Source organism: Varanus komodoensis, unplaced genomic scaffold (genome assembly GCF_004798865.1).
Source record: "Varanus komodoensis strain SLA01 unplaced genomic scaffold, ASM479886v1 scaffold5, whole genome shotgun sequence".
In the NCBI taxonomy this organism is placed as follows: domain Eukaryota; kingdom Metazoa; phylum Chordata; class Lepidosauria; order Squamata; family Varanidae; genus Varanus; species Varanus komodoensis.
Window position 1 is genome coordinate 43,029,577 of NW_025336087.1, and position 12,302 is coordinate 43,041,878.

The 12,302-nt window shown below is 46.5% G+C and overlaps 1 protein-coding gene across 1 annotated transcript; it reads left to right on the forward strand.

Annotated features, from left to right (window-relative positions):
* The first annotated feature begins 8,741 nt into the window (after positions 1-8,741).
* On the forward strand, positions 8,742-11,937 carry GAS1 (growth arrest specific 1). Its single transcript, XM_044446890.1, has one exon. The coding sequence runs from the start codon at positions 8,814-8,816 to the stop codon at positions 9,798-9,800; it is 987 nt and encodes a 328-aa protein (XP_044302825.1). The 5' UTR covers positions 8,742-8,813; the 3' UTR covers positions 9,801-11,937.
* Positions 11,938-12,302: the final 365 nt, after the last annotated feature.

Genomic DNA, 12,302 nt, shown 5'->3' on the forward strand with positions numbered 1-12,302 from the left:
GTAGGAAGGAGCAGAGCCTCCAGTATTAGAAGCTCTGCTCTGAGAGTATCGGATTGTTTTCTTATGATTTATGCAGCCAAAAATCAAGGGGTATTGGACTTCTGTTCTGTTTGTAGCTTTGTTTTAGCAACATGTGTGGTCTGGTTTGCAGTTTACATTGCAAGAGGGTTTCTAAAGCAGAGGTCCAGTAAAGAATTGAGCAATATCATTGTGTTTACCATAGATGGGGTAAATACCCTCTGTAATACTTACATTTCATATAAACAATAATCTCATATTTTAGAAGGCGGCCAAGTAAGCAAATATGATATATTAGAAAGACAAAAGAGCCATAGAATGGGAAAGGCTTTAAAGACAATTTGTATAAGCAATTATGTGCTGTTTTTCGAGATTCATGTTCTGAAGGCAGCCATAAAAATCTTAAGGAGAGAAAAAACCTTTCTCTCTCAACCAGGGTGGGAAATTGCTGGAATGTATGAAGTGATACTCTGGTAGCGTTCCTTGTTCCCTCTTCCGAAATGAATGTGGATTTATGGAGAAGGTTGGCTTGGTAAGTGGTGGAAGGAGAACCAGTCAGAAGAGTCCAGATAACTCTTCTCAGATAAAGTCTTTACAACAGTCAGAAGTGCAGACCCAGGAACCTAATGTGATGTGAAGCTCCCCAAAAGAACATGCTACTTTTTCCTGTCCCCTTCGCCTCTTCCCCAATCCCATTGTTTGGTGCCTTCCTAGCTTCTGTGCCATTTTCCCTCACATCCCTAAAGGTTGAAATTACTTTACTAAGACTGTCAATAAATGCTTTAAGGTAAAATATACTGGAATTTTAAATATTCTGGGTCTTGTCCCTTTTGCTTTTAGTTCCACCCATCTTTGTCATTTGTGCCAACCACCACTGGAGTGCAGCTCCAGGGAGCTTCTTTGAAATGAAATTCAGCCCTCAGACTGAAAGATGTTCTGTACCCCATTCTAGAAAATACACGATGAGCACTATGTTTAAACTGCTCCAGGTGTTTCCCAACAGAGGGATCCTAGAATTAGATTGAACCTAAAGACAATGCGCAGCTATTCCATTCTTTCCTTAACACATCTTTTCAGTTAAAAAAAAGTAGTAAGCAAATACAGGAGGGTTACAAATTGGAGATGATATCAAGACTCCCAATAAAATTATGTGACTGGGCCAGGGCAATTGCACAATAAAAGCCAGATCTGGAACGGCAGTGTCCTGGAACACCAAATTATTCAGAATGGGAATATGAGATGTGAGCTGGCACTAGGAAAGGAATCTTGGAATGGTGATGGAGAACTCAGTCAAAATGTTGAGTCAATGTGTAACAGCTGTGAACAAAGAAAATGCTATGTTATGGATTATTAGGAGAGGAATCCAAAAAACTTCCAATGTCATTATGTGTTTATACATATCCCTGGTGCAGGCCTACTTGAAATACTGCATGCAGTTCTGGTTTCCAAACTTCAAAAAGACTGAAAATGTTACAAAAATGGGTAAGAGCTCCCCTCTTATTGAGAAGTTTGGCTATTGGTTTTTGCAGGCATTGCCCTGGCATTCTGTATAAAATGTCTATAACGTTATGGAAACATGGTAGAACAGGGGATTTGGAGACAGCCAGAAGCAAATATGTAGGCTATTGGCACCAAGTGAACTTGACAATCGTGACCTATTCAAATACACATGTACTAGTATAACAAAGACAATAGCAGTCTTGGTACTCTTCATATGAGAAAAGGTATCAATCTTTGGGCTTTTTAGTTTAGAAAAATGGTGAATAAAGGAAGACATGATTAGAGATATGTGAATCAGCAAAACTTGAGTTCATCTAAGTTCTCCAAATTCCATCTTGAAGTCTATTCCAGCTCAGGTTCACTGCCTAGCAACTGTGATACATGTCCTGGTAACTTCCTGGTTGGCTTATTGTATCGCGCTCTACATGGGGCTGCCCTTGAAAATGGTCCGGATACTTCAACTGGTACAAAATAGAGCTGCCAGGTTGCTATCGGAGGCTGGTCGTTATTCTCATATAACGCTGGTCTTCTATCAGCTACACTGGCTCCCAGTTGAAGTTCTGGCCCAATTCAAGGTGCTGGTGCTAACCTATAAAGCCCTAAATGGCTTAGGTCCAGCATACCTGAAGGATTGCCTCCTTCCCTATATGCCCTCACGCCCCTTAAGATCGATGGGGGAGGCCTTGCCTCAGGAACTCTCCTTGAAGGAAGTACAGAGGGTACCCACCCAGAGGAGAGCCTTCTCCGCAGTGGTGCCCACACTATGGAATGCACTCCCCAGAGAGGTCTGCCTGGTGCCGACATTATATTCCTTCCGGCCCCAGGTAAAGACCTTTTTATTTAACCATCATTTTAACAATTAAGAGTTTTAGCCATTTTAAGATTTTCTGTTTCTTTTTGTTTTACAGTCGCACTATTTTATTTTCCTTTTTTTAAAGTTTATAATGTTCAATTGTAAATGTTTTAAGAATTGTAGTTTTAATATTGTATTCCAGAATTTTATATTAAGTAAGCCATCCTGAGCACTTCTGCAGAAGGACGGGATAAAAATGCTTGAAATAAATAAATAAATAAACATCAGACTGTTACCTTTGTTTTTTATTTTGCTTGCAAACCTATATTTTTGTGCATATTTCCCTCAATATTCACATTAGCCATATACATCTTGATAAATTTAAGAATTATTGTGTGCATATTTCAAAATACTTTTTATGCACATTTTAAATGCATGTATGCTGTCAAATGCTTTTTAAAATCTGTTAAGTAGATTGCAAGCTAAGAAATGTATGAACTGACCTCAGATTTTGTCCAAGGCTGTGTTTGGTCCAGAAGGTGTGAACTGTTCTCAGTGCTGCAGCTAATTAATTTTAAACCCTCAATTTAAATGTTTTTAAAGTGGGGTGACAGGGGGAGTTAATGCTTTTTGACTGTGAAGTACAGAATTCACATTTTTCGTCCTGTTTCCACATTCCTGATAGAGCAGGAACACAGTATCTTTTTGCCAACCCAGATATCAAGACAAAGACTCTGATAATATGCATTTTCCCTTGTAAAAATTCACTTAAATCATAGCACCATCGTGACCTGGAATAAAATGGTCTCTGTGTCTGCATTCCTGGTGCCATACACACTGGCTTGGGAAGAAGCCCTATTCATTTTGCAGAAAAGGATAATGTATTTTAAAAGTAAACTTAATGAAAATGAGCACCTGTAACCTTGCGCATGCCCCATTGGTCAACCCTATAAAAAGAGCATGAAGAAAGCAGCTATGAAGTCACAGACCTGGATGCTCTCACAGGAAGATGAGAAAACTGGGCTTTGCTTCTGCTTTGCCACCCTCCTCTGCCTTCCCTCCAGCATCCTTTACCATCCTGTCAGCCTTTTGCCCTGACTGTGGCTCTGTTGTTGGCTGGACTGCGGTTCTTCCTGAGAGAAGTTTCATTGCTGTCAAGAGAAAGGCAATTCCCCCAGGGCCTGCCTACCTATCTGCAAATGCTTCCCACCAGCCTGAAGTGGGGTGGCATCACCCTGGCAGTGAGAACCCAGTGGGGGTGATTGCAGTGTGGGATGTCCCTTTGGGGGAACCATAATGGTAGTGTGATCCCTCTAAAACCTTGGCCAGTTTGGTTGTCCATTTGTGCATTTATTTGCTTTTAGTGTCTTGGGGCGCATTGAAGGATGTATGAGGAATCCACTTGGGAAGTCCATGAAGGATGGATTCTGTGGAGTTTTATCCCAATTCTAGGTATGACGATCCTGCTTCTTAGGGCCTGGTTCTGTGCCAAGAAGTGAAGTTATGGGACCAAGTGGAGGGACTTGTGGTGGGGCCAATTAGTGTGGTGATGGATAGAAGGAGATATGGGATCAGGTGGAGGGCTCACCAGGTAGGGGGAATTAATGATGTTCTGTGCCTTGACCCTCCTTGCAAGTGCAGGTCTGGGTGAGAGCCAGCCCTGTCAGCCTGTCCCAGTTCTTCAGATTCTGCTTTTCAGTGTCAGATCAGTGCAGAATAAGAACCCCCTTACCCACAATTGGAGGAGACAGCTAATTTGGCATGTATAACTAAGACCTGGATTATACGTGAACAGGAAGGTCTTAGCCTCTGCCAGCTATGCCCACCAGCGTATGTGGTACAACATCAGGGTAGACTGGAGAGCTAGCAGGGAGGGTGTTGCTATGGTTTATAGGAATTCTGCCTCTCCTTCAGGTTCTGTGGTATAGCCTGGAGCTGAGAGCGATGAACAAACAGGAGACCGTTTGAATGCAGCTGGAGAAAAACTAGTGGGTACAAGACAACCCTGATATGTGTCTATAGTCAAGAATATCTGGGGGCAGTGCAAGCAGAAAAGAAGCAATACCCTTTGTCATCCAGGAGAGCTTATTGCACGCTGGCCTCAAAGAGTTCTTAAAGATGTGTGAGGCTTCCTGCAATATATTTTCTAGGAACTTCCAGAATAAAATCGCTTGGTCCCTTGGGGGCTTCAATGTTATGGCACTTGAATCTGGCAAGGTAGCAGAACGCAGCCTGGTCGAGTTTACTGGAATGAGTTCCAGTTAGTAAAACTGAAGGATGTTGACAAGGCGCTTGGATAGGTTTGTACAAACACATCTGTACTGGATCCTTGTCCCTGCTGGCTTACAAAGCTAGCAAGGAGGGAACAGCTGAGCCAGGCCAGGCAAGTGATCAATGCCTCTTTATGAGAAGGAGTGGTCACATGCCACCTGAAACAGGTTGTGGTAAAGCTGCTTGTGAAGAAAGATTCTCTTCTCTGGACATGGAAGATCTCAGTAACTTTAGGCTGGTGGCAAATAACCCTTTCCTGGGCAAGGTCCTTGAATGGGAGGTGGCTAACCAGCTCTGGGCACTCTTGGATGAGATCAGTTATCTAGATCTACTTTAGTCGGGGCTCAGGCCAGGTTTTGCCATGGAATCAGCTTTGGTCATCCTGTAAATCAGGAAAGAGACAGGGAGTCCTGTGCCCCTCCTAGATCTTTTGGCATCTTTCTATACCATTGACCACAGTATCTGTAGAGGGGGATTCTGCCCTTCCAAATTACAATCTGCTCAGATAGATTTGTCCAATTTTGAGGAGGCGGCTGAAGAACAAATGGGTGCAAAGGCAGTTTCAAAGTTACCTGTAGAAGAATTTCGGGAAAAGTGTGAGAATCAGCCCTACTTGGAAAAGAAGGGAGACTTTTCAGAGCGGGAGGGCAAGCAAATGCAGGGGGCTTGACCCACTCAGGAGAAGACAGGTAAAGCAAGTAGACCAATTAAGAAGTGCCCAGCATTCCCACTGTCTAGGCCTCAAACAGCAAGTGACACCCTAAGTGTGGAGTCAGAAGCTTTACAAAAAGAAAGGAAAAGAGAGGGTGTTTCAGTCTGGATTCAAATCCTTACATGGACAGATGCTTCTGCCACATCTCAGAGAGAACACTACTTTGATTTATAGTGTTTTATCACTTGTTAAATTTTAATAGAACTGTGTTTCTCAGGTTTCATCTGCCAGAGAGAAAAAGAGGGAGGGAGAAACCTGCTCACAACCGTATCCTTTTGGAGTGGCTGACTGAGTCGGGAGTAGTTCTGCTCCTCCTAGCTCCAGAAGGTGGTACTTGGGGGATAAAATTTAAATGAATGAATAAAATGTTCTGACACTAGACCTGTTTACCCCCATCACTTGTTATTCTCTGGGTGGTCATCTGGACTCCCCAAGCTGCAGGAACTTAGGCTTCAGCCTGGATATCCACTGAGTGGTCTATTTTATCTCTTTAAGGATGAGTGACCTGATTGCCAAGTTGTTGAACCAAGCCAAGGGAGATCTCCATTCAGCAACTGGCTTGGTCAGGAAGTTATCTGGGTAACCTCAGGCCATGCTCATCCTAAACTACCTCGCACAATTGTTATGAGGATACAGTGGAGAGTGGAAGAACTAGGTGTGCAGTTCTGAGCTTCTCTGAGAATGGCTGAAAGGTAAACATCACAAAAAAGGACCACAGACGAGAAGGCAGCATTGCATTTCATTCACATGCATTTAGATGCTGTGGAATATAAACACAGGAGATGGCATTACATGTTGTGTATTCCACTTGAGCAGTATCTCCTAGACAAAAATGCTTTGTGCACAGGAAATACATGTAAAAGTGGAAGTCCCTAAAAAAGCTTTCCCCAACAGAGTAGCTTCTTGATGAGTTGGGGTGGGGTGAGGGAAGTTGTAGTCCAACTCATTTGGTGGGCATCCTTTTGGGAAGGCTGCATTGAATATTGGGCATCAGGTAACATCCACCCATGTGGAAACATGGGCTGGGGATGATAGAACTTGTAGTCTGATTCATTAGAAGGTGTCAAGTCAGAAGAGGCTTTGTTGAACATTGTGTATCAGGTAAGGTCTATCCATGTGGGAGCATCCAGGAAAATCTGCCAGTGTGTAAATCATCTTCTGAATGCAAAAACAGATACAGAATGAGGTGCGTGTTTTCTGGGAATGCTTTGTCAGAATGACTCTTAATTGCTGGACAATTCTAGACTAATGTAAGATTTCAAGACAATGTTTATCCCACAAATCCAGGCCCCTTTGGTTCTGGAAAACAGCTTTACTCCTGATTTTATGACACAGTTGATAGTTTCCTGGTGGAAAAGTGTGACTCTGACAGGTAGCAAACGCCAATGCCCCTTGTGGTCAACGCGCTGCACAACATAAAAATTAAGGTAGCACGAAAATGAAAACAAAGCAAAGCAAGTTTCAGTTGCACTATCAGATCCTTTGTAGGATCCTCTCTTAATATCCTTGTCTGTTTTATTGTAACAGTGTTTATTTTATCCACTGCCTTCTTCATGCAACATGAATGCAATGCATGAGAACTTGGTTTATTTCCTTCTTAAATTCTTCTCAGCCTTGCCACAGATTTCAAAACACATTATTTGCTTTCCATTCCTAACAAGGCCAGTGTAAAGAGTGAATGTCAAGTCAACATTAAGACATCCCAAATAATACACCTTTCTAGATAGTAGGTTGTATGCAGTTTTAGCCATATATAAGAGTAGCTCCTTGAAATCAATGGAACAAAAGCATAATTTAACAAGAGCCCTGGTGATTTCAACCAGATACTTGATCTACTGTCAAGTTCTAGACCAAATCTGGCTCCAACCCAGCCTCTAAATACTGGATCTCCTTGGCTGGTCCCCATATACTTCGGTTCCTGACGATACAAAAGTGTCACGCCTATCAGTATGTTCAATGTGTAAAGCAGAAGGCAAGCGAGCTCCCAGAGATGCTGTGGCCGCGGAATTCCGAATCTTGCATTATCCTAGAGTTTAAGGGGACAGGTTGCTCTTCAGGAGAATTAAGCGGAGGTGGAAGCAATCCCTGGACACTTCAAAGGTTCCCTCGTATCTCTAAGAAACGTCTGCCCAACCAGTTCCCCCTAAGCAGCTCACACTTTCAGCTCCCTGTTGGGCTGCTGCACAGTGATCCACTTTTGCAGAAATTATCCAGTATCAACAAGTGTATACCTACATTAATTACGGTCAGTATGTTCACCTTTTCTTTATCTCAAGGTTCCATCGCACGGGGAAAATTTTCTAGGGCCATTTGGTCCTAACCTGCTAGAAAACGTACACCGAAGAGCAAACCTTTTGCCTGTCGCAAACAACCGGAAAGTTTCTTTCTGGTTTCTTTTTCTTTCTTTCTAGGCAGTGCAGCGAGCTGCGTGGAAGAGCCTCCTTAATAGGAGGAGGGGCTCCTCGGGGGCTGCTGTCAATCTCTTTAAGCCTTTCCTTTCAAGCTTTGAATGTGAGCTGCCCACTAGCGCCCCCCTCCCCGCTTTCAACCCTCCCCCTTTCTCCAGCAGATCGTAAAGAAAGGAGGGAGAGAAGTGCGGGGGGAGTTTCAACAACAGGACGGACCAATCGCAAGTCGCAAAGCTGGGAAAAGGGGCCGAGCAACGGGAGACAGAAAAAAGTGGAGAAAAGGAGAAAGAGCCAGAGAACTCAAGCTGAGGGGTGGCGGGGGGATGTGTAAAAGGAGAAGAAGCGTTGCTAATTTTTTTTGTTTGTTTGCTTTTCCATGCATGCATAATGAGGCCTGATCAGAGCACGCTGCTGCTGCTGCTGCTTGGAGGGCACTTTTGTATTTAAAGCCTCGCGAAAGAAAACAGCTCCCCAGAAGGATCCGCAGGGAGAAACGGCGGCTCGTCGGCAGCAGAAGCTGCATCAGGAGGGGAGGGAAGAGAAAGCGAGCTCCTGCAGCCCGGCTGCCTTTTCTTATGCTGCCTGCTGCTCGCCGAAAGGGAGAAGGAGGCTCGCCGTGGCCGCGCGCACTCGGAATCCGGCTGGGCGCTGCGGCTGCCGCAGGAGGCACGGGCAGCGATTTGGCATGTGCGGCGGAGACGCTGCCCGCCGAGCGCTGAAGGCGAAGAAAGAAGATCGGCATGAGAAGCGGCCGAGCAGCCGCCGCGGCAGCAGCAGCATGAGCTCGGCAGGACACCCCTCGCCCCCCATCCCCAGGCTCCAGTGACCGTCTCACGGCCTCCCAGCCCGGGCGCAGGGGGCGGAGGCTGAGGCTGTTGTGCTGCCCGAAGAAGAAGCCGCCGTTTTCTCGGGGGAAGGCAGGATAACGCAGGCCGAGGAGAGGGCGCCGCGCGGATGGATTGATGAGGGGGACCCTCATGCACACACTTGGCAGGACTTTGGCTAACTTTCCCACCACCGGCGGCAGCCGCCGCGCCGCCTCCCCCATCCCGGCTGCCTCCGCCGTTTCCGCGTCGTTCGCCTCCCGCCCCCGACTGTCCCGCCGCCCGCGATGGTGGCAGCCTGGCGTGGAGGACGAGGCTCCTGGCGAGGCGCGCCGCTGCCGCTGCCGGACGCCGCGGGACTGAGGCTGCTGCTGCTGCTGCTCATGGGCGCCGCTTCCCCTCCGCCGCCGGGGGCTCAAGGCCGGCGCCTCATCTGCTGGCAGGCGATGCTGCAGTGCCAGGAAGAGGCCGACTGCGGCTACGCGTACAGCCAGTACACGGAGGCGTGCGCGCCGGTGCTCCGGGCTGCGGGGGACGGCTCTGTAGCGGCGGCTGCGGCCGCGGCGGCGACCTTCTCCAATAGGCGGCGATGCCCGAGCCACTGCATCTCGGCGCTCATCCAGCTCAACCACACCAGGCGGGGCCCGGCGCTGGAGGACTGCGACTGCGACCAGGACGAGAACTGCCGAGCCACCAAGCGCGCCATCGAGCCGTGCTTGCCTCGGACTAGCGGCGGCGCGGGGGGCGGGGGCGGAGGTGGGGCGGCGGCCGGCGGCGTGATCGGCTGCACGGAGGCGCGGCGGCGCTGCGATTGGGACAGCGGGTGCAGCCTAGCGCTGAGCCGCTACATGGCCTACTGCGGGAAGCTCTTCAACGGCCTGCGCTGCACCGAGCAGTGCCGCGCCGTCATCGATGACATGCTGGCCGTGCCCAAGGCGATGCTGCTGAACGACTGCGTGTGCGACGGCCTCGAGCGGCCCATCTGCGAGTCGGTCAAGGAGAACATGGCCCGCCTCTGCTTCGGGGGCGACATCGTCGGCCCCGGCAGCAGCGGTGCCTCGGACGGCGCCATCGACGACTACTACGATGAGGATTACGAGGACGAGCCCAGCCACCGCGGCAAGGACGAGCTCGACGACGTGGCGGCTGTAGCCGGCGCGGGAGCCGAAGCTGCCTTTCCTAGAAGGCCCGGCGACGGCTGCTCGGCCCCAGCCGCTGCGCCCTGGACGCTTCTCTCGACCGCCTCCATTTTGCTGCTGCTGCTGCTCTCGTAGCCATTTCCCACCCCCAGTAGTCGCTCTTTAGGGGCTCGTGAAGGCCTCGCTAGGATAGGGCCATGGAGGGAGGGAGGCTGCCCGGGCCGGCAAAGGGGCCCGGGCGTGCGCGGAAGGCCTGCCCCAGTTTCCTGCTCTCCGGGGATGCGGGCACTGGACCAGAAGACCGTCACGCAGGGCCTCGGTGCTGGATAGACGAGGGACTCCTAGCCTTCCCCACCCATTTCGTGTAAGATGAGGAAATACCGCTCCTGTACCCCGCGCAGCCAATGCTTTAAAACAGCGTGCCTTACTCCGGAATGAATTTGCCGCGTGCATAAAGTGAAATAACGCGAAACAGTCTGATAGGCCCTCCGTGTGATTGTACAACCCTAGATGAATCATTCGTTTGAGCCTCTTGCCTTGCCCCGTCAGTTCAGTGGAGGTTCAACCCTTTGGTGAATCCTGAGACATTTCTTTGCTCTTTGGATAACCTTTCCTTCTGTTTGAGTCTCTCCCCTAACTATATCTGATTGGGCTTTTGTTTCGCTTTTTTTCCTGCTCCTACTTTAGGAATCCTATTTAAAAGGGATGGTACCATTGTATTAGGTTCAGTTTTTAAAAACTAGCAATGATCTAGAAGAAAGCCTTAAGGTCTGCTTCACACATTACATTTTCTTTACCTAGTAGTTTGAAATGATCTACACATGGTGCCACGTGGATTTTGCTGAGTGTACATCCACTGCAAATTGCATCTCCAAGCATGTCCTTTCAGTAAAGTGTTTGCACCCGACAGTGTGCCTGGGTCTTCCGCCATGCACCTGCACACATCCATGTAGGGAATATATGTTTGAAAACAGCCCTCAGTGTGCACTATGCAATTGTTTCCACTTGGGTTATTTAGCAATGAGCAAATGAGTCAAAAAGAATACTGAAGGTTTACTGCTACATGGGAAGGTCAACTTGAAAATAGATGCAAATGGTTTTTGTGTTTGAGTTGATGACATGAAGGAAAGAAATGTTTAGGTTTCCCTAGAGTGCCTCCAAAAATTGCCTTACAGAACTAGTCAGCAATTTGAAATGGAGTCCATCTGTCACCCTGGGTCAACATTCTCAGCCTGAAAGAAGATGCAGTTCTGATGTGGTGTGTGTGTGTGTGTGTGTGTGTGTGTGTGTGTGAGAGAGAGAGAGAGAGAGAGAGAGAGAGAGAGAGAGAGAGAGAGAGAGAATGTTTCAGCAACTTTTCTCAGGGTTGCTTTGAACATTCCTACATAGGAGTAACTTTAACGTAGAATAAGGCATGAAAACTCTGTAGGTTGTCACATCTGCTTTCTGATTTACTTGCATATGCTAAGAAGCTACACCAAGTTGTAGTTTCCCAGTGTGTAAATAAGTAGTACAACACGTGTGTACACATATATGTGATGATCTGTGCAGTTTTCAAGCCTTTTTTTACAAAGATGTCTTTCTGTTTAATGTTCAAAGTGGCCCTTGCACCACTAAGTACAAAAGCTCACCAGCAAATGTCTCTTTTGCTACAACCTAGAAGAAAAAATGCTGACCTGTTGCCTATATTGAACAATGCAACCTTTGTCTTAAAAGAGCTCTGCACTGCCATCTTCAAAAGACACTTTTGAAACTCAGTATGTAAAAATACCCTGAGAAGTTATATTGCCTCTAATCCTATCAGGGGGCTAACCTCTGGTAAATCTTATATAAAATGTATTTAAAACTGGGATTTATTACCAGTTGTTCTTGCTTGTATATAGAATTTTATAAATTGTATACTTTGGGAGTAATTTATTTTTTAAGAATTTAAAAGATTTAAAATGCACCATAGTTGCAGGAATAAATGCATCTGCTATTCTTTTGTTGCAAAGGTACAGATCTCATTTGGTATGTAAAGGGATACAAGCAACTGTAATTCCCATGGAAAAAATCCTAGATCAAATGTACAGTGTATTTTATAGATTTGAACTTAACTTCAATATTGTTTTGAGAGACTTCTGAACTTTGTAGAATTGTATAAATGTCTCTCTGAACTGCCTTAAACATTGCATTTTTATAGAATGTGTGAAAAGTTCCTATGTTTTAAGTATCTATTTGCTTGTGTATTTTTTATGTGTAAATTAGTAAAGAGAGATTTTTAAATAATGGATATAATGAAGTTGTTTTCGGGACATTGCACATGAGAGAATTCCATAACTGGAGGAAATGAGAACAGAATGGAACACAAATGCAAGTTATGTGTGGCTACATTCTTCCAGAAGGTTACTTTGGCATAAACACATGAATTCTGTGGGGCTCTTCTGAATGTGAGCCACTGGCGGAATTGCCAACTATGATATCTTAGTTTAGGGAATAATTACTTGGAAGGGATAATGCAGCACTGAAAAGTTAAACCTAAAGTAGACTTAAAGATGAATCTGTGTCGGCATGGCAATGAGGCAGGATAAAAGCTGGGAAGACCCAATTCCAGTGATGCTTTTTGTCTTTTTCCAGAAGTGTGATGCAGTGCCCCAG